The sequence below is a fragment of the Coloeus monedula genome (assembly GCF_965178545.1).
Source record: "Coloeus monedula genome assembly, chromosome: 6".
In the NCBI taxonomy this organism is placed as follows: domain Eukaryota; kingdom Metazoa; phylum Chordata; class Aves; order Passeriformes; family Corvidae; genus Coloeus; species Coloeus monedula.
The window spans coordinates 19,070,855-19,095,631 of NC_138786.1; the positions used below are offsets into that span (position 1 = coordinate 19,070,855).

General features: G+C 49.7%; 1 protein-coding gene across 9 annotated transcripts in view; it reads left to right on the forward strand.

The window, feature by feature from the left end:
* The first annotated feature begins 1,174 nt into the window (after positions 1-1,174).
* Positions 1,175-24,777, forward strand: part of SLC25A22 (solute carrier family 25 member 22) — a 54,166-nt gene continuing 30,563 nt past the window's right edge. Inside the window, exons 1-6 of one of the 9 annotated variants that reach the window (XM_082284204.1) lie at positions 3,183-3,257; positions 4,363-4,415; positions 5,091-5,183; positions 8,086-8,273; positions 21,665-21,847; positions 24,257-24,363. In XM_082284204.1, coding sequence (XP_082140330.1) covers positions 24,344-24,363 — 20 coding nt within the window. In that variant the 5' untranslated portion in view covers positions 3,183-3,257; positions 4,363-4,415; positions 5,091-5,183; ... (1 more) ...; positions 21,665-21,847; positions 24,257-24,343. Of the gene's footprint in view, positions 1,267-3,182; positions 3,258-4,362; positions 4,416-5,090; positions 5,184-8,085; positions 8,274-16,881; positions 17,202-21,664; positions 21,848-21,896; positions 22,409-24,256; positions 24,364-24,777 lie in introns of those variants that run through there. The other 8 variants (XM_082284203.1, XM_082284207.1, XM_082284206.1 and 5 more) reach the window with 8 other exon arrangements.

Sequence of the window (24,777 nt, forward strand, 5' to 3'; positions counted from 1 at the left end):
CTGTGCATTCCTGCTCTGCTAGCTTCCATGAGCCCTTGGTACAGAGCTGGTAATCCCATACTCACCTAGGCCTGGTGTACATGAGCAACAAGGGAGGCTCTTAGAGATGTATTCCCCTGGAGATCTTCCCCTCTCTCCCTGGTGGTGTCACACCTGTGGATGTTATAGAATCACAGAATGGTTTGGGTTGGAAGAGACCTTAAAGACCACCTCATTCTAATCTCCTCTAGTGGGCACCTTCCACTAGATCAGGTTGCTCAGAGCCCCATCCAGCCTGGCCTTGAACACTGCCGGGGTTGGGGCATCCACAGCTTCTCTGGGCAACCTGTTCCAGAGCCTCACCACCCTCACCACAAAGAACTTGGTCATCCCAAGAGGCACACAGATCTGTCTGGCTCCCACTGTCCTCCTTGCCTTCATGCTTAGTTTCCAAGGCCTGCTGAAGTGGTCTCTGTGGATGTTTTGTCCCAGCAAGGACTTAGGCCCCATAATGCTCCTGAGAGCTCCAGCTCCACAGTGGAGCCTGCTAACCCCAAAAATCAAAGCCTGCCAGCAGTATGGTGGCTTTCCTGGGGGGTAGCAGGCAGCACAGCATGGTGACCCAACAGGCACAGCTGGCCTGACTGCTATCCTGAAGGGAATGACAGAATCACAGAATATCCTGAGTTGGAAGGGACCCACAAGGATCATGGAATCCAGCTCCTGGCCCTGCACAGGATATCCCCAGGAGTCACACCATACGTCCGAGAGCATTGTCCAAACACTTCTAGAACTCTGTCAGGCTTGGTGCTGTGACCACTTCCCTGGGGAGCCTGTTCCAGTGCCCAGCCACCCTCTGGGTGAAGAACCTTTCTCTAATACCCAACCTAAACCTGCCCTGACACAACTTCAGGCCGTTCCCTCGGGTGCAGATGACAGATTTATTACTTCTCCCCCTTGTCGCTCGCCCCGTGTCCTGACGTGTGCCGCCTCGCAAGATGGCTGTGGGCTCCGCGGGCCGGGCGGGCTGTGGGCACGGCGGGGCAGCCCCGGTACCCCCGCCCGGCCGGGGGAGGCGGCGGCGATCCCCGTGCGCCCCGGCCGCGTTGCCATGGGGACGCGGCGGCCGCCCCGGCGGGGAGGGACCGGCGGCGGCGGCGGTTCCTGCGCCGAGTGCGGCCGGAGGGGGCAGAGCTGAGCCGGGCCGGGCCGCGCCGCGCCAGGAGCTCCGCACCCCGCGCCGCACCGTCCCCGGCCCCGGCGGGAGCCGCCGCCGCCGCCGCCCCGGTAAGTGCGGGCACGGCCCTTCCCCGGCCCTCGGGAGGCGCCGCCGGGGGTCCCGACGCCCCTCCTGCCACCGGGATGCAGCTCTTCTACCCCGGCCTGGCCCCTGCTGCACCGGCCCCGCCGCCGCTTACCCCGGCCCCTCATCTCAGGGGTGTGCCGGCCGCCCTTCCTGCGCCCCCGGGCCCTGGAGGGCCGTCTCCTCGCCCCGGGGGACTGCGGGCTCCGCGGGCTCCCCATGTACCCCCCCCTCTTCCCGGAGCTGCGGGCTCCCCTAGCCCGCCACTTCCCCTCCTCACCCTCAGCGTTTTAAGTCTCCCCAGCCCCTCCCCTCTTCCCCGGGCGGGGGTCCCTCTGCCTGCGTGGGGGGCCGGGGCTGATTCCCCGCTTGCCGTGCTGGGCTTGCCCTTGCCGAGCGCGGGGCTGCAGCCGCGGCGCGCCTTCCTCTCCCTGCCCGCGCCAGGGAAATTGCGGGTGACACGTGTGCGGCTCCACCGAGCCCTTTAGTGCCCCGGAGGTGCAGCTTTTTATATAGAAAGCGATTTCCGAGTTTCTCCGGGGCTTCTGATTTGTGGGGCGATTCGTAGGATTCCCTGACCGCCCCGGTCGCAGCGCAGGTCCTGCATCTAAGCCCCTCTGAGCTCCTTCCAGACTCTCCTAAGCCAGATCCGTGCCTCTTTGAGGTAGGTCAAGGTTATTGTGCTCTTCATGCAGTGGATGGGGAAAGTGGAAATGTAGACAGACTGTGGGATTTCCTCAAGGTCACCCTGGGAATTGGACCCCAAGCATCCTCTGTCTCGCTGCACCCCCTGCAGCTGCTGGGCTCCTGCTGGGTGAGGGTGAAGTTGTGGAAATCGGATTTTCCAATGCCCCAGCCTCTTTCCTGAAAGGCTTCTCAGCTTTTAGTTTATACACCTTGCCAGGTGTCAGGGCAGGATCCTAGCTGTATTTATTTGGCCTAATGTTTTTTTAGCTATTAGACGTTTACAGTTAAATAGTGTATGTTTTTACCATAGTATGTTAATCTCTGAGAGTCTCCCTGCTGTTAGGATCTGGCTTCGCGGTGTTGCTGCTGCTGTTGGAATGGTATCTGCAGTGATTTTGATCACTGCAAGTAACTGTGGCTTTGCTTCTCAAGAACTTGCTTCTTGGCAGTGGCAAGCAAAAGGCAACTGAACTAGAGTGGTACTGATAACGATGTATCGTGTGGGACTCTGGTGGTGGTTGTCTTCTTGTCCTCTACTTCTGGTTTGCTTTGCAGGCTGTTATAAACAAAGGAGTAGGCAAGGTTTAATAGTAGGAGTTCCTCTAACCTCTTCCTCAGAAAATAAACACCGGGATTTAATGAGGGTTTATCCCTTTAAATGTCTTGCCTGTAGGATTTTTAACTGCGTGCTACTGCTTGTAGTTGTTCATACAGGTGCAGATTTTCTCCCGGTGCTGTGCCCTTGAGCTCATCTGTTCACCGCGTGCCTGTCGTAGTAAGGAGCACTATGTTTTGAGGGTGGTGGTGATCTGTGGCGCAGATGGATGGCTGAGTTGGAAAAGGGATCAAATCTGTGTCATAAATTGGAGCCCTGATCTGCTCTGAAGGAAAGTCTGCAGTCCTGTTTGATGCCCAACAATCTTGTTAATGTCTTACTAGGATGCCAGAGCTGTTGAACATCCTCCTGCTGCCGTTTTAGGAAGGGGTAGTGTGCTGTATTAAGTTACTAAAAGGTAGAGATCACTGACAGCCTGTCAAGGCCATTTGCTCCCCTTTTCCTGCCAAGATTTAAATTAGTGGGCAAGATGGGGGAAATACCTACCTGGCTGGCCAAGGTGACAGCAGCCTGTCCATGTGGAAGCAGCCCCCTGCTTGCATGTGCGTCATGTTTTGTCTCGTAGGTCTCTGGCAGGGCAAAGGTGTGATGGAGAGAAGGGACATTGGCGCAGTGACTGGTAGTTGGTGTGCCTTGAAACCTGGGAGCCATGGGATTTGGAGCTGTGCTCTGGTAAGGGAAATTTGGGGAAAGTCCTGCTTAGAAGCTGTAAGCATTTCATGTGCTTGTACGGTTGTTCTTACGTAATTGTTGTCATCCTGAGAATTGTGAAGTAGTAGGAGGGAGAAATTTCCCAGAGTAGGGCAGCTGTGTTTCCAGGTGAGTAGATGTTGTGCTGTGTTTAGGTAGAATAAAATCTGTGTGTAGAGCCAACATCCCTGACCAGGGGCCCAGTTTTGCAGATTCCCCTGAGAACAGCTTTTCCTTGAGGGTTAAAGCCCAATCTAGGGAACACTTGTTGCAGGGTATGTGATGACCATGCAGTGCTGTGAAAATAGTTAAATATCTTTGGCACTTCTTGAGGAATATACCCAGTGTTGATAGCTGGATGTGCAGCTGCAGTGTGAGCTACAGGCTGTCCCCTGGGTGGGGGAAATGTCAGGAGCCCCAGGCAAGGGGCTGTGATCTGGTGCTGGCCCTTTGGACAGCAAAGGGCATAGGCATACAGCAGGAGCTGATGACTCAGCAGAAAGACCCCAGACTGTCTGGGTGCACAAACTGTAAGAGTATAAAAGCCCAGGAATGCTTTTGTTGGGGATCCCTCCCCAGAGGCACCAGGTCAAGCTGTTTCTGTGTCACTGCACCATGATAAAATTACTTTAGAGGACCCAGACATCTGAGACTGCTGTGGGAAGCCCAGGCCTGAGCCAGTAAGGAAACCCTGTCTGACTGTGTGAGTGTGGGGTGTGCAGGGAGCCAAGAGGGGCACCCGTGGGGTCACTGGAGCCATCTACTGTGAAGGGACTTTGGTCCTAGCAGTGGAATCTGGAATGGGGGGAATGTGACTGACAGAGTGGCTCCTGGGTGGTCAGACAGGAAAGTTTCCTTAACACACTCTGGGTTTTATCTGAATAATCTGCAGCCAGGAGGCTGTAAGATGGGTGACTGATGAGTTGCTCCTTCTTCCTCAGCAAGGAGTACCTGGCTGTGGTGTAAGGATGCATGGTCTCCATCTCTGGTCCTCCAAAGGGTCAGGCTTTGGGTTTGCTGCTGGGCTGGCAGTTAGTTGTTTTACAGACGTAAGCAAACCTATGGACTCTCTTTCATCCCCCTGCAGAAACAAAATGCTCCTGGGAGGATAATTGCCAGGTTCACAGTAGCTACTGGAAGGTAGGATGTCCTTGTGAAGTCCGAGGGATGAAGGTTTGTGGGGTGGGAAGAAAGTTCAACAGCATTGACCATAACTGCAGAGGGACTCATGTCCCCTGGTGCCAGCCAGCAGCAGGTCCGCCTTGTTCCACATGATGCTTGCTTTTGTCGCTTGATCCCTGGTCTCATTTGCAGGCAGGGAACTGCAAATCTTTTGCACTGCCAGCTTTGCAGTGCCAGCAAGATGTCTTGCACAGGGTATATCTCTTAATGGGCTGGGTTTATCTGCCTAAAATCATATTGTGCTGTCAGAATGACATAAAAGAGCTTTGAGCTACGCCCCAAGGGGAAAGGAAAAGGGTTGGAAAAATGCAAAATATTTTTTGTTCTGTTGTTAGGAGAGCCTGGGCTGGGGGGATGATGTGTGACCAAACTGGGTGTGGAATGGCTGGGACAAATGAATTTCCTTGTGATCCTGAGTGCTGCAGTTCATGTGTGTTATGATAGGATGGTAATGTCCTGTGAAGGGAGTTTCTGCAGTTTCCCCTTTTCTAGGCTGTTGTAGAACAGAGAGGTATTTCTTCCTGAGCCTGCCTTCTTCCTGACCTTCCTTTTTCAGAGTGGTTTTTTTCCCTGTTGTTTTGTTGTGGGTTTGTTTTCAGGTTTGTTTTTTTTTTCCCCTTTGTTTTTCCCTAGAATGAAGTTCCTACACAGCTGGTGACCTGTCATTGGTGTCCCAGTGGCCCATCAGTGGTGTACCAGAGCTGAGCACCTTCATCCTTTACTGGGGTAGGTTGATACAGCTCTGGCAGACAGTGGAGCAAATTTGGTTTGCACCAGCTGAGTTTGAGCATCATATGGGAGCCATAGAGCAACAGGAAGAGTCTGGTCCCACAGCCTGTTTAGCCTGTCACTTACAAGTTTGTTAATGTCCTGTTAGGCTTCCAGTTGGACATGTCTTTCTCCCAGCTGCCTCTGCTCTCCTGTTAAAATCTGCAATACTGTGTAGGATAAATGTCTGTACTGCTCCTTCTAGAGCAACTGTGCAGGATGGGGAGGAATCTGCCTGTTCACAGCATTTTGCCTTCTGCTACTGCAGGTACATGAGGACTGGTAACTATTCTTTTTACATCCATGATAAATTCTCCTAAATCCTTGACTGTGTTTTCAGGAAATGTAAAAGCCTGCTTTAATGCCCATGTTTGCATATTCAGGCTCTCTTAGAAGTGACTAAACATCTGTACTACTACAAGTTGGGAGAGATGGGGTTGTCGATTACTTATCATGGCACATGAGCTAGGGATGCTTCCTGTCATAGGCAGTGAATTGTTTTTATTTGTTACTCTTGAACATGTTGAACACCACACCTATGTTCATGGTGCATTCCTCATAAATGGCTGCATGGACTCAGCCTTGCTGGAGCCAGTTGTCTTGTCTGTCTACAGTGAGACAGCAGGGATGTAACTGCAGGTGCCTCTTCCCTGCCAGAGAGGTGTCTGAGGTCTAACAGGGCAGTGTGTTTCAGCTTCTCTGGCACCATGATTTAATGAAGCCATCCTCCTTCAGCAAGGCTGAGTCCTCTGGCTGTACCAGAGGGCTGGGGACTGTCACTTGGTAGTATCCAGCTAACAGTGGCGGCTTGCTAGAGCTAACGCTGTGTTGCTCCAGCTAATCCTAACAGCAGATAAATACTTTTTTTCCTGTCCTCTTCTGTTTGCCTTCCGGCACAGAGATAGCAGGAAGGAGGAGGTGGATTGAGCTGTCCAATGCCAAACTTGGATGTTGCTTTAACCTTGCAGTATTGATTGCCTGGTAGTTCAAATTATTGTGAAGATAAAGTAACAGGAGGTACAAAAGCTTTAGAAAACAAGGCAAAATCACAGACAAACCTAATGAAAAGACCTTGTCGCTCTGGGTGGTTTGGATTTCTGTCTGGCAGTTTCATCTCACACATCTGCAAATATAAAAGCTTTGAACATTTTCTGCCTTAGGTGGGTTGTCTACATGGATTTATATGCTTGGGGGAGGGAGAGGCACCCGGGCAGAAATACTTGTTCTGTATCAGAAGGAATACGATGGGTTACTGTTTATTTAATCTATGGGGTCTCTGTTGATCTCAATTTAGTACAGCCTGTGGTGAGCTGCTCACAGGAATGCAGTTTTATTTTATTTTGTTAAACATTTTTGTAACTGGTACTTGTTCTCATTTTGGTAGTTCTGTTGTGGGTGGGTGACTGTGTCTTGTCAAACCTTCCTGTGCCCTGTTCCTTCCTTTGGCACTGATGCTGGTGTATGGCATATAAGGAGGGCTGTCTGGATTTTTTTTCTTTCCTGTCTGAGGCATTTATCCAGAAGCCAGGAGGAGAGAGGTTGGTTTTGACCCAACTAGGTTTCCCCAAATAGCATGAATTCAAGGAGCTGGAGATGACTAAGTCACATCAAAGACTGTGCGTGCCCCACCTGGAATTTTGACTCTATGACTGGGGCTCATACTCTCAATTTAAAGGCTGTCCCAGCTATGAGGGGAGGGAAGGAGAAGGAAATCTTCCCCTCTTATATAGGACAGCGATGCTTCTGCACTGAGTGAGTAACTGGCCTGGAGGAGGTGTTTGGGAAGTGAGGTATGTGCTTTTCTTTTTTAATTAGAACACAAAGATAGGGGACTTTCAGCAGATGATTTTAGTAGGAGAGAGATGCTGTGCAAATGAGCAGTTGGTTTGGATCAAGCCAGAAAGAAGTCCAGTAGCCATGATCCTTCATTTCTGAATTCAACTGCAGCTTTCAGTGAAGCTTTTTTGCTTTGAAAAGGGGCTGTGCTGTGTGGTGTGAGAGCTCTGAGCCAGGATGAGTGCTGGCTTTGTGTGGATAAGTGCCTGCAATGAAACTGTAGCCTGTGGTGTGCTTAGTCTGGGCCAACCCATCTTCGTTTCTGCTGCTCCTGAGTCTCTGTCCTTGTCACTGTGGTGTCTTGACACCTTACTGCCCTCAATGGATGTGTTGCCTGCCCTCTTTGACAGAGGAAAGGGCAGTTCCCTGTCGCCTGATGGGTGTGATGGGATGGAAACACCTTCTTCAAGGCCACGTGCAGATTGGGAGCATCTTTGGTGCCCTGTTCAGTGCTGTTCTCTTTGCTCTGTGATAGTTAGGGATTTATAAGAAAGAAGGAATTCTGTTTTAGGGGCAGGCTGTGTCAGGGGCTTACTGTGAATTTGGGTAGTGCTTTCTCCTTTGCTACAGATTTAGAGCCTGACCTGTGGTAAGCAATAAGATGTCTGTCTCTGATCCTGTCCCTTACAATGAAACGGCAACAGCAGCATTTCCAGGGCTTTGCCTCTTATGCACAACAGCAGTGGCAGCTGTTGCAGAAGGTATGATCTGTGTAGTAAATGGTCTCCTCTTCTAGGTGTTTCATTTCCCTTTTCCAGTTTGTGTTGGCTTTCTCAAGGATAGCAGTACTAGCTTCCTTTTCCATGCCCTGGGCAAGCTGAGCTCTTCTCTGAAAGGCAACAGGAACACTTGTTGTTTATGAAGGCTATTTTCTAAGTGTAGTAGTATTTTTAAAGGACATAAAACTCATTGTGTTGGCCCAACCTGCTTCACGTGAGCTGTTCCACTTGCTTTGGTAGTAGCTAAATGTGTGCATGACCTGAGCAGCTGTCGTCTTTTTGATGCCCTTTTTTATTTTTTACAGGAACTTATGATGTAGATTCAACTGGTGCCTCACTCTGGTTCTTCAAAACTAATGGAGAGCTTGAAGGAAATAGCTTGGATACTGAAGTGATAAGCACTACAGAAATGCCAGACGCTATATAAACAACTGAACTCAGCCCCTGGCCCTTCCTGAGAGAGGGATGATTTGCAGAAATACTTCAACAGATGGTCTGAATTTGGCTTTGGGAAGGGGGGAAGAAATGCCAGGTCGCTGCTGAGCTGTGTGTGGGCGCATGCCTGCGTGCGCCATGCAGTGTGTTCCCTGCCAGCACGCTCTGGGGAGGCTGAGCAGGCTGCTCCCACAGCCCCCCTGCGCTCAGGAGGCATCTGCACACCGCTGACTCAGGCTCTGTGGCTCTGCTAGGTCTGTGTGTGGAGCAAGCTCCCCTTTTCCCTGTGGTAAGGTTCAACTGTGCCCGCTTGTCAGGCTGGTCTGGTGGAGGGGAGCCATGGGCAGTTTGCAGACACACAGGGTCAGCTTGTGGGAGAGAGGCTGCAGAGCTGCTGTGTAGCTTGTGGGATACTGCTTGGCACACGGGTGAGATTGTAGGAAGGCTGTAGGGTCATCTGGGACCTGTGTCAGTGCAAATTGAGGTGGTGTGGAACTGGAAACAAATGGATCAGTTATGGTAAAGGGCATGTGCTTTTTTGACACACGTAGGCATACAAGTGAGGTGGCAAACTTGCTGGCAGCCTGGAAAGGTGTGGGATGGGAAAGGGTTTACATGTCATGGTTGGGGACCCTGATGAACTCTAGCAGAGCTGGCTGATGTGGCCAGCCTCCCCTCTTCCTGATGAGGTTACTGCTCTTACAGGGGAAGGAGAATGTGTTTCTCCCAGAGTGCTGCCTCACCTCTGGAGTGGGCTCTGCTCTGGGGCAGGCAGGTTCCCATGTCACTAGTCACAGCTGACTAGCTGACTCCAGTGGGATTATGGATTGGAGTGCAGAAGTCCTTGTCCAAGGACCTCTGGAGCAGAACAGTGTGTCTAGTTTCTGCATTGCCAAACTGTTGCTAGCCTTCCCAGGCAATGTGCCTGTTACACTGCTCACTGGCATGACAATTCCTTGTGTCTACTGCTGCCTGCTGTTGCTGCCACGCATTCTTTGTGAGACAGTGTTGGCAATTAGAGCAGAGTTGTGAGGTTCCCTTCAGGAGTGATTTTTGTTTGGAAACTTTCTGAAAACAGGTCTAATTCTTAAGCAGTGCAAGATGAATTGCTTCCCTGAGGACGTGTCAGGTAAATTCTTGTGGATACATCTGTCAGCAGCATTGCACTGCGCATGTGGAGTAGCCAGGTGAGACATCTGATGCTTAGGGAATGACTTTCCAAGTTTGATACACTTCACTTTTTCCTCTTTTTCCTTTCTTGTGCTACTCATCTCCCAGCACTCTGTTCAGGTGAGCAGGACTGGATGTGTTTTCATTTGCCTATAGCCTCCAAAATACATTGTCTTCCTTCTGGGAATGCCTTGCCTGCCTTGCAGCCTGCAGATTCACAGCACTCTGGGTGAGCAGGGAGCTGCTGAATGGATTATGCCACAGACTCCTGAGCCATCAGGCGGTGGTTGCAGTCCCCTTGATGATTCCTTTGGTTGTCACAGATTGTGTATGAGTTTCCGTGGATGAGCTGCTAACTGCTTCAGGAGCAGCATGACCCATGCAGGGCTCCTGATGCACGTTTAGTAAGGAACCATTTTGCTCTGATCTGAACAGTTTTGATGTAAGCAAAACAGCTGAGGTGGGAGGCAAGAAGTGCTGTTGGCAGTGCAGGAGGGGAGCAGTTGTGTTCACATACTCCCCCCTCCCCAGCAAAGGGACTGGCAGCAGCACTGTCCTGTGGCTGAGAGGCAAGGAATATTGATTAACATGACATTTAAGTGGCATTTTTGTAGTGCACTGGGAGCATTAGTGAAATGCTGCCTTTGGCGCTGAGAAGTAATGAGATAAGCTTTCTTCTTCAGAGAGGTCTCTGCCTGCTGTTGCTAAGTGTTTGGAATGCTGGGAAATGTTCTTTTGTTATCCTGTCAATTCTCCATGTCTGGTCTCTTGTACAAAAGGCACCTGAAATACAGCCTTGGCTCTAGCAGGCAGCTGAGCTTGCAGCCTGTACACCAGTGTTGGCATGCTTACATGGTGGCTCCTGCTTGATGCTTCTCTGTCACCTTGCCCTAGGTGGAGCCTAGCTCCTGACTCCAAAGAGTGACACGGGAGGGATCTGTCCTTTCATGCCCTGGGGTCCTGTTTCATTAACCTGCGATATTTTAGCGTTGGTTCCCATGTCAGTGGCTGATGCTCTCAATGCACTGTGGCTTTGTTACAGGGACAGGATGCAGGGTTTGTGGGATGCTTTGCAGTTCCAGCCAGGCTCAACAGTCCCTCTTTGGGACTCTTGAGTGACAGCTGTCAGTTGACATACAGACCCACAGGGCTCTGGGTTACTAAGCCTTTGAAATAATTTTGTTCAGGGCCCAGAAGCTCTTATCTCCCAGGCTTCCCTGGAGGGATTCTTGTTCTATTTTATTGTTGTGTATTGGTTTACTTTATCGGTGCACTCAGCAGGCTGCTGCAGGCCGCTGCCAAGAGGAGCAGCCTTTCTTCCACTCATGCCTCTCTCTGCTTGTGTCAACACAAGTGTTTGTGTGTTCACAGCTACACATGACCTGGGAATAGGCCTGATCCAAAATGAGTTCTTCAAGTTGCTAGGGAAAGGAAGAGCAGGAGCCTGAAATTGTGCTGGACAAGTGGTTGAGTAACCACAGTCTCTGCTGGAAAGCAAATCATGTGGCACTTTTCCGGGGGCTAAAAATCCCTGATACTGTTCCCTTCATGAAAATCTTTGCACCTTCTCCGCCAACACACTGTCAAGACTGCATGGAGCCTGTACCAGTGCCTCTTTGTGCAGGACAAGTTGTGTTGCGCTCTCCTTCCGCAGCACTGGGTCTCATCTGGTGCCTGGTTGTAGATTCTCTCTTTGATGATGCGGAGAGACAGCATCATGCCTTTATAACACTTAAAATTCACATAGCATAGCAGCCAGAGAAAGGTGATGGCTTTTCATATCTGGTAGGGATGGCCCTATGTACTGCCAGATGTATAGGATACTGCATGCAGTGTAGGAAGAAGTGGGAAGAGAGGGGAAAAAAAAAAAACGCAGTGCCTTTGCTTTGCTCCAGCACAGTCCGCGAGTGCTCACAGGAAAAGCATATCCTTCAGAAAGTGCTTGGTGAGCATGTGTCCTTGGAGGTGCCAAGAAGTATGACCAACTTCCTCTCCTCTTCCTCTCCTTCCTTTGCATGCTGGGAAGTGGTGACGGTGCCCAGCAGACACCTCAGTGTGAACACAGTTGATGCTGAGCCTTTCTCTCAGAGATGACAGAGGTTAAGGATCTGCTTACCCTTGGGCTGGAGAGATGGGAGGCTCCTCTCTGAGCATATCTGAACCTTGCTGGGATTGTGTGTCTCTTTTCTGCTGCCCTTTTGCTTCTCCCTGCTGCAGCCTGTTCTGTGTCTGAAGGCTCTGTTCCCATTTTGACACAGGAGGTGCAACTGTCCCTACTGCCTGCTTCCATTGCCAGGTAGGTTTAGGGAGTGTGTTGGGATTGCCTAACTTTGTTAAGGTCACACTGCAGGCTCTGCATGCTGGCTGAGCTGTCCTGGCTGGCTTCGGGGACGTGGAGGAGATGGGACTGTATGAGCATGACATGGCTCGATGATGGGTGACTTGCAGCCCTGGATGCTGCTCTGGGGCTTGAGGCTGCTGGTGCCATGTGGTACCGTGGGAAGGGGGCTGCCAGCAGGGTCCCAGGCTCACAGTCCCAAAGCAGCAGGGTGTCATCCCAAGGCTTGTGGTGTAGTCTGGGCCACAGAGATAGGAAGAGACAAGCTGGCTGGCCCTTCGGAGAGAGGATCCTGTCTGTGTCTATCATTGCACCAAGGGCTGAGTGAATGAGCAGGGATTTTGCACATTAACCAGGCAGCAGCTGGGCTGAGGGAGCAGTAGTTTGCCAGCCGTAGTGCTTCTGTGCTTCTCCAAAAGCTCTGTCAAGGCAGGTACTTTCCGCTCTCTCACAGCTATTATGAAAGAGCCTGGGTTTGCTGCACCCTTCTCTCGCTTTGCCCTCAGGGCATGCTGGGCTTGTTTGAATTAATGTAATTAGCACATGCCTTATTAGCTCACTAAGGCACAAAGAACTCATGTATATTTGTAGCCAGGTTAAGCAGCCCCTATTAATTTAATAACTGTGTCCTCCTCAGTGCATGGCAACAGTTAATCACTGGTGGTGACTCAGGACCAGACAGTATGGTGGAAATTTGGGTGAGGTGTATATGTGTGCGGTTCTCTTTTATTGTGTTGTATTTTTATTAATGAGCAGAGCTGTGAAGGGAATTAGCAGCAGGCACAGTAGATGGAAGGGAACTTTCAGTGCAGGTTTACTAAACAACCGGCCCTGGATATTTCCTATGCTCTACACTGTTGGTAGAAAAAAATCCGTAGAATGAATCAGCAAAATATGACACAGACTGGGAGCCAGAAATTTACAGAAATAAACTTTAGCAACCCACGCTTGAACTCTGCTCCAATCAGGTTATGTACTAGGTACTGATAGTAATTTTGCCTCATGGTCTACTCTATTTCCCCTTGGTGATTCTGAGGCAGGGGAAGTGGCTAGTGTATTCTGGTGCTGCTTGTATTTAAGACTGCAAAAGAGCAAGGTTCTTGTAAAAGGACAAAAATAGTTGCAAGTAATTTTCATTTGCTGCAGCACTGTGGTCCTTGGTTCCTTTTACTCTTCTGGGTCTTGCCATGCACATCCCTTAGCTAGGTGCCATGGAATGCTGCCAGGATGTTTGTTACCAGGTGTTTGTCAGGGTTGGTTTGTTTTTTGTTGTTTTTTTTCCTTCTTTTTTTCACAGAAGCTGCAGGTTATGGCTTGGACTCCACCACACTGGAATGATGCAGTCTGTGAATCCAGGATGGTGGCATGTGTCTCTGTATCCAGTAGTCCTGCATGTGGGATAGTAAAGTCCTGCACTGATTCTAAAACTAGTGAGTTAAGAATTTTGGGGGCTTTTTTCAGCCAAGACCACTATACATGCACAGGAGACTTCCTGCATTTCTTGTCTTATTCCCCCTTCTTCAGTAATCACAGTTTGTGCTCTTTGTGGTGAGCATAAGCTGGGAGTAGGAGCAGGAAGAATGGTACTGGAAAGCTGTTGATGTGCTTGCACTGTTTTGGTCAGGTTTTCTACAAGTAAGAGTTGGGATGAGATGCAGATGTCCTGCCTGCTCCTACTCCCTCTTTTTATTTTACCCGTTTGCTGTTTCTGCCAAGTGAGCTTGGGCTTGCAAGGCCTGGACTGTTCTTGGCCATCATGAGCCTGTGCAGGAGCATCACTGAGAAGATGAAGTTGTTACAGTCAAAGGAACAATGAAACCCCATGAAACTGGACCAAAGTGTGTTTGTACTTGTAATAATGTGCCCTCTTGCTGCATCTGGCAGGGGAGCAAGTCCCCAGGCTCCAGCAGAGATGGTGAGTTCTTCTGGCTTGGATTTCTGCTCAGAACCCCGACCTCCTGGGAGGCACAGAAGGAAAACAAGTCTGAGATCTCCATGGAGTGACAGGGGATGCACACAAGTCTTGCTGCAGCATGTTGAAGCAGATAAATTTATTTCTACTTTCTTAGAGCCTGTTCTCAGGAGAGCTGAATGTTTAAATGAAGGCTCTGTGAGTGGTTAGTGGGGTGAGGAGATGCAGTGGGTGAGGATCTGCAGGGGTGCCCATGTGCAGTTCCTAACAGGTGCATTGCAGGGGGGAGAAAAAACCAAGGAAAGTCTGAGGGAAGATAAATACCTGCTGGGGTACCTCAGATGCTGTCCAGAGATGGTGATTTCCCTCCCCCCTCTTTTTTTCTTTGTTTCAGGAGCAGGAAGGAACACTGCTTGGCTCATGCTGGCTCAGAGCTGTGGAATGCTTGGTACACACCAAGACAGGAGGCATTTTCCAGGACAGCTTTTTTTAGTCAGTGTTGTGGCTTTGTCTGGGATAGAGTTAATCTTCTCCCTAGAAGCTGGTAGAGTGCCGTGTTTTGAATTTAGTATGAGAACAATGTTGATAACATGTTGGTATTTTAGTTGCTGCTAAGTACTGCTCACTCTAAGTCAAGGACTTTTCAGTTTCCCACGCTCTGCCAGTGAGGACGCGCACAAGAAGCTGGGAGGGAGCGTGGCAGCAGGAAAGCTGTGACGTAGGCACCATCATGGAAACATGGTGGGATGACTCTTCAGAAGGGACAGTCAAGGAAGGAGAGGCAGGGACTCTGTCTATTAGGGAGTGTTTCCACTTCAAGAGCTCAACGCTAGTGATGATAAGGTTGAGTGCCTGTGGGTGAGAATCACGGGGAAGGCTAACAAGACAGACATCCTGGTGGGAGTCTGTTCAGACCACCCAACCAGGATGAAGAGACAGATGAATTATTCTGTGAGCAACTGCTTCATGATTGCTAGCCCTTTTTCTTGTGGAAGACTTGCTGGATGTCTGCTGGAAGCTTGACACAGCAGAGAGAAGGCAGTCTAGGAGATTCCTGGGCTGTGTGGAAGATAACTTCTGACACAGCTGGTCAGAGAGCCTACCGGTGTGCTGCCCCCCAGACCTGCTGTTTACAAACAGAGAAGGGCTGGTGGGAGATGTGGTGGTTGGAGGCAGTCTGGCGCACAGTGACCATGAAATTACAGAGTTTTCAATTCTTGATGAAGTAAGGAAGGAGGTCAATGAAGGGGTTCAGAAAGTCTGAACATACTTTAACAAGGAAATCTTAAAGATCCAGGATGTCCCTATGTGCCAAAAGATGAGCCAGTGGGAAAGAAGACTGGCCTAGTAGAACAGGGAGCTTTTGCAGGAATCCAGGGGGAAAAAAAGAATTTATGACTTTTGGAAGAAGGGGTAGGTGACTAAGGAAGAGTACAAGGATGTTGTTAGGTCATGTAGAGAGAAAATTAGAAAAGCGAAAGCTCAGCTGGAGCTCAGTCTGATCAGTGCTATGAAAGGTAATTAAAAGTGTCTTTGTACATACATTAACAACAGAAAGAAGGCCAAAGAGAATCCCCATCTTTTTTTGGATGCAGAGGGAACAGCAACAAAGGCTGAGGAAAAGACTGAGGTGCTTAATGCCTTCTTTGTCTCAGTCTTTAGCAGTAAAACTGAATATCCTCAGGGCAGCTGGCCCCCTGAGCTGGTGAGAGAGCAGAAAAGATCCCAGGAATCCGGGAGGAAGTAGTCAGTGGCAAGGGTGCTGATGGAGCTGGCAGAGCAGCTCACCAAGCCAGTCTCCGTGCTAGTCCCAGGGCGGGGATGCCGGGAGTCCACAGTGGGCAGAGCAGTGACCTGAGCTGTCTGTCGTTCCCCTCTGTGGCCTCTGGTTTGGTCCCAGTGAACCGGCACCACCCCAGGACTACACACTTTAAGGCATCCAACAGGAACAGCTCTGTGGTTGGTAGAGTGTTCCTCTGGTGAGGTACTGCTGCAATTTGGCCTGAAAAGATGCTTATTCCTCCCAGCAGGGTCACTGGCATCCCTTCCTTTCAGTGAAGAAAGTTGAGAGCCAAGAGCCCTGGTTTCATTGCTGGTGGGGAATGAATGGTCCCTTTCAGGCCTCAGGACCTCAACTCAGTGCTCTACCTCATTCCTACTGAGGGAGTTAGAATCTGACCCTTAACTTTCCCTTGGGCTTCTTGGCTGGTTGTTCTTAATTACTGCATTGTACATGGTGATTATTTTAAACTGGGAGGGGGGAACTCTTTTCTACCCTATTGGCCTCTTGGCAGAGGGATTTGCACCATTTAGTTCTCCATGGTATGTCCTTCCAGATCAAAGAGTTGGTCTGTCTGTCAGCTGACTCTGCCTTTTTGTTGACCACCACAGATTATTGAAGAGAAATGCTGTATAAAAGTTCTTCTTCTCCTTGCTCTGTCTCCCATCTGCCAGACTCCCAAAAGCTCAGCAAAGCTGTCTTCTCTCTCCAGCTAATGCTGCATGTCTCTGAAGCTGTAATTTCTTAAAAACTGATGTAGAGAACAGATCCAGAGGAAGGTTGATTTAAAAATATTTAGAATCACATCCGTTCAGCATGTGACTACATGATTTCTCAGGTGGCACTTGGAAAGGGGTATTACTGGCAACAAGCACCCACTTACGTTTGTCCAGTAATGTCCAAGGTGCACTTGCTTGTACACCATGATCATGTGCATGTCTGTCAGTTAGCTTGTGCTTCTGCTGTTGGCTCTGAAGCTGCAAAATGACCTAGCCCATTATAATCATAATTTAAATAACCATTTTATGTAGAAGTTGCTACACATACATATATATATATATATATATATATATGTATAGTTCATTGTGTTTGCATATGGATGACCTGTTCTGTAGCCACTTCTTACAGATCCTTTTGAATTGGTGGAGGCACTTTCAGGTTTCTACAGACCAAAGATTGCAATCCACCACTATTTTCAAGCAGATGCTGGGCCTGAATTTTTGCTGTGGCCATACCCAGGCCTCATATGACCACAGCACTGAAGATTTTATGATGAGATGCATGGAAAGGGTTTTTGGCCCTCTGGCACCTACTCCAAGACAGTTTGCTTTGAGCATGAGTAGTTGTCCTAAATTTAGAGGCTTGTTACTTGTGTTGTAAGTGTTCAGAGGAGTGACAGGGCAGCAGGGCAGCATGCCTGATGTGGCATTTGTGCAGAGCAGAAGAGCCAGGTCTTTTGAGACTTGACCCAGTTGCCATTTTGAGAACTTTGAGAGGAGGCAGGTTGAGATGGGAAGAGTGCCAACAGCTCCCATGGGTTTCCTTTGCTCCCCTCAGTCTTGCCAGGGGTGCTGTGAGCACTGTTAGACCTGTTGTCTCTCTGCTGTGAGGGAAGATACTGCCTTAAGAGAGTGTTTCAATGTGTTGTCCTCCAGTGGAACAGAACTCTATGTGTTCTCAGTAAGATGACTCCAAGCTCATTTGTCCTGCTGAAACCTTCCCTCCGGTTCCTTCAGCTTGGCATCTCCAACGTCTTTGATATCAAGACTTCCCCTGTGAGCCCTGGGTGAGTCACTTCTCCTAAGCACTGTCCTTACTCATCCCATCTTGCAGCTCAGTTGCAAAACCTCCAGGACAGGGACTTTCCTTGACTGAAGGTCAGAGCAGCCCCTAAAATGACAGATTCCACGTAGGCACTGGGGCCTTTTGGCATGCTGCAGTACTGATACCCATGCCCACCTTCAAGGTGAGCACTAGCTTTCCATCTCTTGATCCAGGGCAGTTTCCCAAGACATGCCAAGTCAAAGGGTGTATCTGGTGTTTGTTCCAGACCAGCATAGGCCTGTTCCCCAAGTCTTTCTGTCTTGGCAGATGGTTTGGCATCTCAGTGTCAGAGGTCATGCTGATGCAAGAAGAGGCCTCCATGGGACTCCTTTTGTTAAGCAATAGGGCAAATGGCTTCTGCTGTAATCTAAGTAAATTGCTGTTTTTTTGGCCTGGAGAAGTTCTCCAGGTCAGGAAGGCGCTTCTCCTGCTGCTCACAGTGCCTTTTGGAGGCCTTATTCCAACCCTTAGCTCTCACAGAGGTAACAGCAGGTGCTTGTTGTCTTCTTGTCTTTACTTACCGCAGAAGATTTTTCAGCAAAGCAGGAAAAGTTGCATGATGCTGTACTGGGAGTGAGGGGGGCCAGCCTATGCTTCCAGTGGGATGGAGAGCCCAAAGGGGAGGGTGTGGGAAAACTGAGTGTGTTCCTCCTACTCCTTCTCCTACTGCCTGGAGGCAGGAAGTTCCCCACCTGCTTCCCTGCTGCTTTGTCCCCTTGCTTTCCAGTGATACCTGCTGCTCCACTCACTTTGATCCTTGCTTTGGAGTTGGCAGCTATGCTTTTTCCTGGTGTGGCTGAGACCAAGCAGTCAGAGGGGTAGTTTCCAGGAGCAGTGAAGGGTCTGCCTGGTGTCTTTGGGAACTCCTTTGCTTTGCAAGGAGGTGACCCTAGTGACTGAAGGCAGCAAGCAAATCTCGACTGCTGCTGTGTGGATCTCCTGTAGTCTCAAGAAAATTCTGGTGGAGAGGGTAGTTGCAACAGCGTGCATGCAGTATCAGAATATAGGATATTGCTGCAGTCCCAGAGGCTTGCGGGATTCTCCCCTGTGGTGCTTCCAACATGGCCCTGTTGTAACTCCTGTTGCAACGTTGTGGATGACTGCACTGGTTTGGATGTGGAGAGTCTGCTAAGATGTTGGACTGTTTTTGTTCAAGGCTTGTTTTTTTCTTAAGCTGGAATGTTGTCATAGGCACAGGGTGTTCCTCAGGCTGCCAACTGTGGTTTGAAATCCTTCTGAAGGTGAAGGGCAAGTCAGTGATGGAGCTGGAATGCGAGCTCAGGAGTCTTTTATTGCTGATCGGGGGTTTTGTTCCTCTTTTTCCCCTCTATAGGCATCCTGGTAAATTTATACTGCCGCCACCTGCAGTTGCAAAGCCAAACATCTCTACAACATGCCCTCAGGCAGGGAACTTGCCTGTTCTTGGAGGCATTCTCTCATCACAAGGTCTCTCAGCGTGAAGTTAAGGCTCCCCAGTGTGCAGGGAGAGTGGAGGCTGGATATGGGGGCAAAGTTTGCCTGCAGTTTTGCAAGGGTGCCAGCCTGACTGTTCTCACGGTGATAGGAGGGGGCGGAGGGGGGACACCCATCCCGACCAGCCTGAGGGAAGCTGCACGCGACAGAGGTCAGTCGCGGAGGATGGGAAGGGATTGCTGGAGCTGAGGGTCCTTGCAGGGGCTGTTAGGGAGGAGTGCCCTGTGGGCTGAGGCTCAGTATCCCTGTGCCTTGCCAGCTGAGTGGGCGCTGTGCCACTGAGCCTGTGCCGAGAGTGTGGGTAGCCAATGGTGCAGGCGGCTGGCATGGCACCTCCCCGCTGGGACTTTGGCCTTTTGTCACCTGAGGCAAGGGGGAAGACTGCCTTGGGCTTGGTGCTGTTGAAGCCCAGTGTGGTACGGCTACAGCTGGCTGGTGACCACGAGGCAGGTGAGTTTGCGTGTGCAGCCCCGGGGCTTCTGGTGGCAGAATGGTGTGAAGGGGCTGTGCTGTCCCCTGTGCAGCTGGAGAGGTGACAGTCTCTGACGGTGGGGAGCATTCACCAGCATGTTTGAGAGTTGCTTTGTTTTCTCAAGGACTAATGCCTTGCCAGGTCCTGCAAGGAAATTCATGGCAGTCCCTGCTTTCAAGGGCCTAAAGGCAAGCAAGGTTAAACTGCCACTGATTTTCTCCAACCCCTCTGTCCCAAAATGTCCTGAGCAGGTGAGAGCCAAGTTGACAGCTTCTCCCCAGGTGGCATTACCTGGTGCCAACTCCCTTGTACACTTGTGCCTGTCATGCATCTAGAAAGCAGCTTCTCTCAGGAAATAACTGCAGTTTCATTTTGCACTCCTTAAACCTTATTGTGATGACGGCTTTGCTCCAGTCATTAACAAACTTTGGCACTGTCCACACCTTCAAATGCATTTGTGCTGTGAAGGAAAGTGTTGTGCTGATCCCAGAGGATTTCTCCTCTCCCAGCAGGTACTCACTGCTGATTGCTTCCCCCTGCCATCCCTGACTGTGAATGCTTGCATGGCTGTGTCCTCTTGACACAGTGGATGCTGGCACAGCTTTGCTTCCTCTGCTCACCCTCTGAGCCCTGCTTCTTGACATCAGCTTCTCTGACTGGGGCTTTGAGTCTGTCTGCTCTCAAGACAAATGGAAATATGTGGGAGTCCTGACTTCCCCTTCTGCTGTTTATTCTTAAGTCAAGGTTGTAGTTTGGAAGTTGGCTTTCAGTGATAATAGCTCCAGCATGTGCTGGCCCCCAGTTCCATCTCATTCCTGCCTGATTGCTCAGCACAAATATTTGTGCTGGCATGAAACCAGGGATGGGAACGTGTTTGGGCATAGGGAAAAGACGGATTTGCTTTCTTTGGCCACAGCACCAGCTGACATTTGCTAAAGGTTTTCTGTCAAACTGGCAGCCTGTGTATGCTCAGATAAATCAGCATGTGCAGCAATCTGAGCCTGAGAGGATGTGCTCAGCTGCACTGGGGCTGCTGGGGAGGGGATCTGGAAATGGGAGTGCTGGCAGAGGGCAGAAGTGAAGAGCTGGCCTGGGGGAGCTGGTGGACTGGGAGCCCACAGCTGGCTTGGAGGATGCCAGCTGTGGCTCTGGCAGCCTGGCAAGGGAAGAGCAGGAGAAAGAGGTGTGCTGTACTCAACTCAGACTGGGGGGTAGGGCAGTGGCATCTGGGGGTAGAGGTGGCCACCCACATCTGTAGGGCAGTGTGGTGGCACTAAATGCAATGAGCAAGGTCAGAGAGGTGTGGGTGGGTTTAACCTGTTTCTTCTCCTGTGATGTCTTGGCCTGTGGAGATGTGGATGCCTGTTTCTCCAATCCAAGCCTGCTGGTGTGACACATTAATGAGGCATGATGAGCTCTGTGTGCTCCCCTCCATGCCCCACGCTGGGCTGTGATTCTCTAGTAAGCACTTTTCCTTCAGGTGATAAGGCAAGAACTGAAGGTTGAGAGTTCAGCCCCGTGCCCCAGGCTGATGAGGAGAGCAGATACAAAGGTTGGCCTTCCTGGAGAAAGCCTCACTGTCTGAGTTGTGTGGGAGATGTGTGGCAAGACAAGGGGGGAAAAATAGCACCGCTTTGCCAGTGGCTTAGGCTGTGAGGACCAGATATATCCAGAGCTGTCCAGGATTGCGTTGTGGTACTTTGGTGTGTCACTGTCTGGAGCTGACTTTTGGGAGGTGAGAAAAAGGAAAGGCAGGATTGAGGAGGCTCCTGGGCTATTCATGTGTGTCAGCAGGAGCTTCGGGCCATTCGCACCGCTTCGGTGTGCGTGTGGCTCTGAAACTAATTTGCCTCATCATTTTAATAAATGTGAAAGGGATGTCCTGGTGTGCAAGTAATGGGGCATTAATCCATGCCTAGCTGTGTTAACAGCACTCTAGGAAGGAAATACTCTCATGCTGTTCTCACTCTCTTAATTATGGGATGTTCAGTTTAGAATCCTCTTCCATGAGGGCTGCTCAGCCTCTTTGGCTTTCAGATGGCTTTCTGGTTACTCTTGTTTTACCTACCCACCTACTACCAGTTTGATCCCAGCTCCTCAGCTCCTTTTACCATGCAGGTTCCCAGTTCCAGCAGTGCCATTGTCCTGAAGTTGAACCATACAAAGACTTCCTGAGGCGTCAGCACCTTTTTGGTGCTGCTGGCTTGTCTGCTGGCCCAGTGCAGGTGCTGATGGGAGATTTCCTAGGAAGATGCAAACCCTGCTTCCTTCTCCCACAGGAAGCCTTGGAGCTACACCCTGCTTGGCTGCAGATGCTTGCCTGCTTTTATGTGCAGTTTTTGGCTCCTGAGAGCATTGTGTTCCTGGGAAGATATACTTGGGTCTTTACTTAATCTCTTTCCTTTCTAGGTTAGATGTATAATGTTGTTGTGGATTTGTTTTTTAAATGTCCTATAATATTCCTGTCATTCTCTTCCCAGACTGTCTTCCCCCCTCTTAGACTGCAAAATGGTAGCAGCTATTTTCCTGCCCTGGAAGCGACTGGGGTCCGGGTCTCCCCAGAAACTCCCTGGCCATGTCACTGGAGGCTTCATCACTCACCCTCTTTTAAGGGACTCAGGGAGTTCTGTAGATTACAGCAAAGTGGTCAGATAGAGCTTGGGGTGAGTTTGGGTTTGTTTTGCAAATGGTCATTCGTTGGAGCTCTGGTTAAACAAACAGAGCTCAGATAAGCTTTCCACTTCATTGCATTAAAATCCCTTAATTCATTAAAATCCCCTGGCCACAGACATTCAGGCTTCTGCTGTGCCAGGTGCTGTTTAAACAGTTATCAAGTGCTGGTGTCTGCTGTAAAATGTTCACATTGTTCGCTTCCTGTCGCTCGTCTGCGAGTTGAGTGGCTTTTGTTAGGGGAGATGATACTAGTCCTGGTATTTGCTGGCTGTACAGCCAGCACCAAGGAAACCTGTAACTTTGCCCAGTTTTAAACCCAGGAAGGTTGTTTTTACCCTGTCTTGCTGTGCAGCTGCAGCAGGAGCATCTGTTCCCTGGTGGGAAGCAGAGCAGTATTCCAGCTGGATCAGACAGGGGAGGGCTGTGTAGTTACTGGGCAGGTGGAGAGCTGAAGCCAAAGTCAAAAGAAAAAAAGGCAAGAGAGAACTAAACTCAGCTGTCCCAAGTCCGTCTTGGTGCACAAGGACTCCCTTGCCCACTTGTGTCAGCAGGTAAGAAGCAGCCCTGTGATGTATTTGTCTCCATCTTGGTCTCTTACTCTTTTGGCTACCTGGCTATGGTGAATATTGTGTCAAAACACAGCCTCGCTGTCTTTTCTTGCTGTTGCCCTTTGTGATGGGTACCTGTCCTCCTGAATGCCCCTCTGCAGGGAAGGGTGCAGCAGAGGCAACAAGGGGGGAGCTCCAGAGCTTGGAGCCAGGACCACTTGGTGCGTGTATTTTGTCAGACCTGTCTCAATAAACACAAGTTTATTGAGGGTGTAGACATTTTCAAGTGAGTTTTCATGATTCACGGCTTGTTTATGACAGGGTTACAGGCTTTCAGCAACGGGTCTTCCTATATTTTTATATTTTTGTCTTATTCTGGTTAATTTGATAGAAAATTAATTAACCTAAAGCAAACTGCTCTTGTGGACATGCATATGAAAGCACATGTAATGAAGGGTGTAAGTGATTTTCAGTTGGACAGTGCAGACTTAGCTGATCTGGAGCTTTTTAAGGTCTGCAACCACAGGTCAGTTGAGATCAGGTAAACTGTCTGAAGAGGGGTCACAGAAGGTATAGCAGCATAGTGCAATGTTTTGAAGAGGAGTCCCTTTCCTTAGGGAGCTCCATGTGCTGGTCTCTGTTCAATGTGGGGCTGCAGAAAAGGCAGTTTCAGTCTTGTGTTGTCCAAGAGTGGAATTGTACAAATGGTTTCATGCTGTCCTATGCTTGGCACTTGATATAACGGGAGGGGAACCCGAACTCCTTCCCATACCTGTTTGCACCATCACTAGTTCTTCACACTTTCAGGGACTTTTTATTCTCAGGAATGCACTGAAGCCCAGAGGTATCTCCAGAGCAGAAGTGTCAGACCATAAGCCACCCTGTTGCATGTGAGATTCTGTGTGGCTTAGGAAATCTGCAATTAAGGAGCAAATTTCATTCCAGAGGCAAAGGGCAAAGGGACCTCCTTTGCTTCTGGCTCAGCCTCCAGGTGGCAGGTGAAAGGGAAGAGGGAGGCAGGTGGCTGAATACTGCTTAAAGCATAGGGTGTCTCATTTCCAGGCTGGAGGTGAACAGATGAAGACATCTCCAGAAAGCTGAAAGTTGCAGCCACTTCTGAAGTTTTCTCTGGTGTCCAGATTTCTTAGTGTGGTGACTTCTACCAGCTCTCATTAAACAGCAACAATTAGGAGTCTTAGATAGAACTGGTTCCTGCAGTCTGGCACTGAGCTGAAAGGAGCGGTCCAAAGTGCAAAGTGGCACCAGTAGCTTGGGGAGAGAGAGGCATTGCTTAAAAGATAATGTTGGCACAAGACTGAATATAGGCTGTCTATTTAAGCTCAGAAATAGGGGAAGGATAGTAAACTCTGGAAGAGCAGTTTTTTGAAGACTCTTCTTTAGAACACAGCATGTATGTGTTGGAGGGAAGTCTTGTGATGACATGTGGCTGTCTTGGGGTGGCTGGGTGGACCTGCAGAGGGTTGGGGATCTGCATGGTATGGTGTGAAATGCTCTCTGAAGTCTGAGGGAAGTGACAGACACTGCTGTCCTGGATGTCGGGCAGAGCTTGTGCCCTACTTGGCTGGTGCCCTTCCTCACATGCTGCTAGAACCTGATGACCCTGGCAACTCTTCCCTCTGTATGTCCTTGTATATTTATATATACACCCATACATTTATAAGGTTCCCTCTGGAGCTCAGTGTCCTCTTTGAGGAGATCAGGTGCTCCCTTAAGTCACTTGTGCCTCAGCTGTCCTAACCCTACAGCCTGCCTGCCAAGTAGCACTTGAGCTTTAAGAAGAGTGTAAGTATCTCAACTTTGTGTTCTTGGTGTCTTTCCATCCTTTCCCAGGAAGAAACTGAAGTGGAAAAGAAGTGACTGAAAAAGAACGATTTGAAGGAACAGATTCATTTCTTAACAAGATCAAGTTTGAATTAAATGGCTGATAAACAGATCAGGTAACTTTTAAACTTTTTTTAAATTGTGCTTTAGGTTTTTCTTTTGAAGTCTTTCAAACTTATTTCCGTTTGTGATCCAGGAGGTTGGAGGAAATCACCTGATCATCTCTTCCGGCCTTAAACAATTCTGGTTCTTTCTCTTCTCCTTTCTTAGCTGCATTTTTGAACCTTCTCTTATTTTCTGTCTCTGCCATGTTGTCACATCTCTGCTTTCTTCAGTTCTTTTTTCTCATCACCTTTTTCTTTCTACCCTCTGTTTTCCACCCTGCATGAGTCTGTTCCTTTTTGTTTCTTCTTTCAAAGGTCACCCTGACCTGCTGACTTCAGCTGCTGGCATCAAGGGAGCAAAGCCAGGTCCTTGACCAGCCAAGGATGCAGCACTTGTAATGACAAAGTCCATGTAGCCTTGTGCAA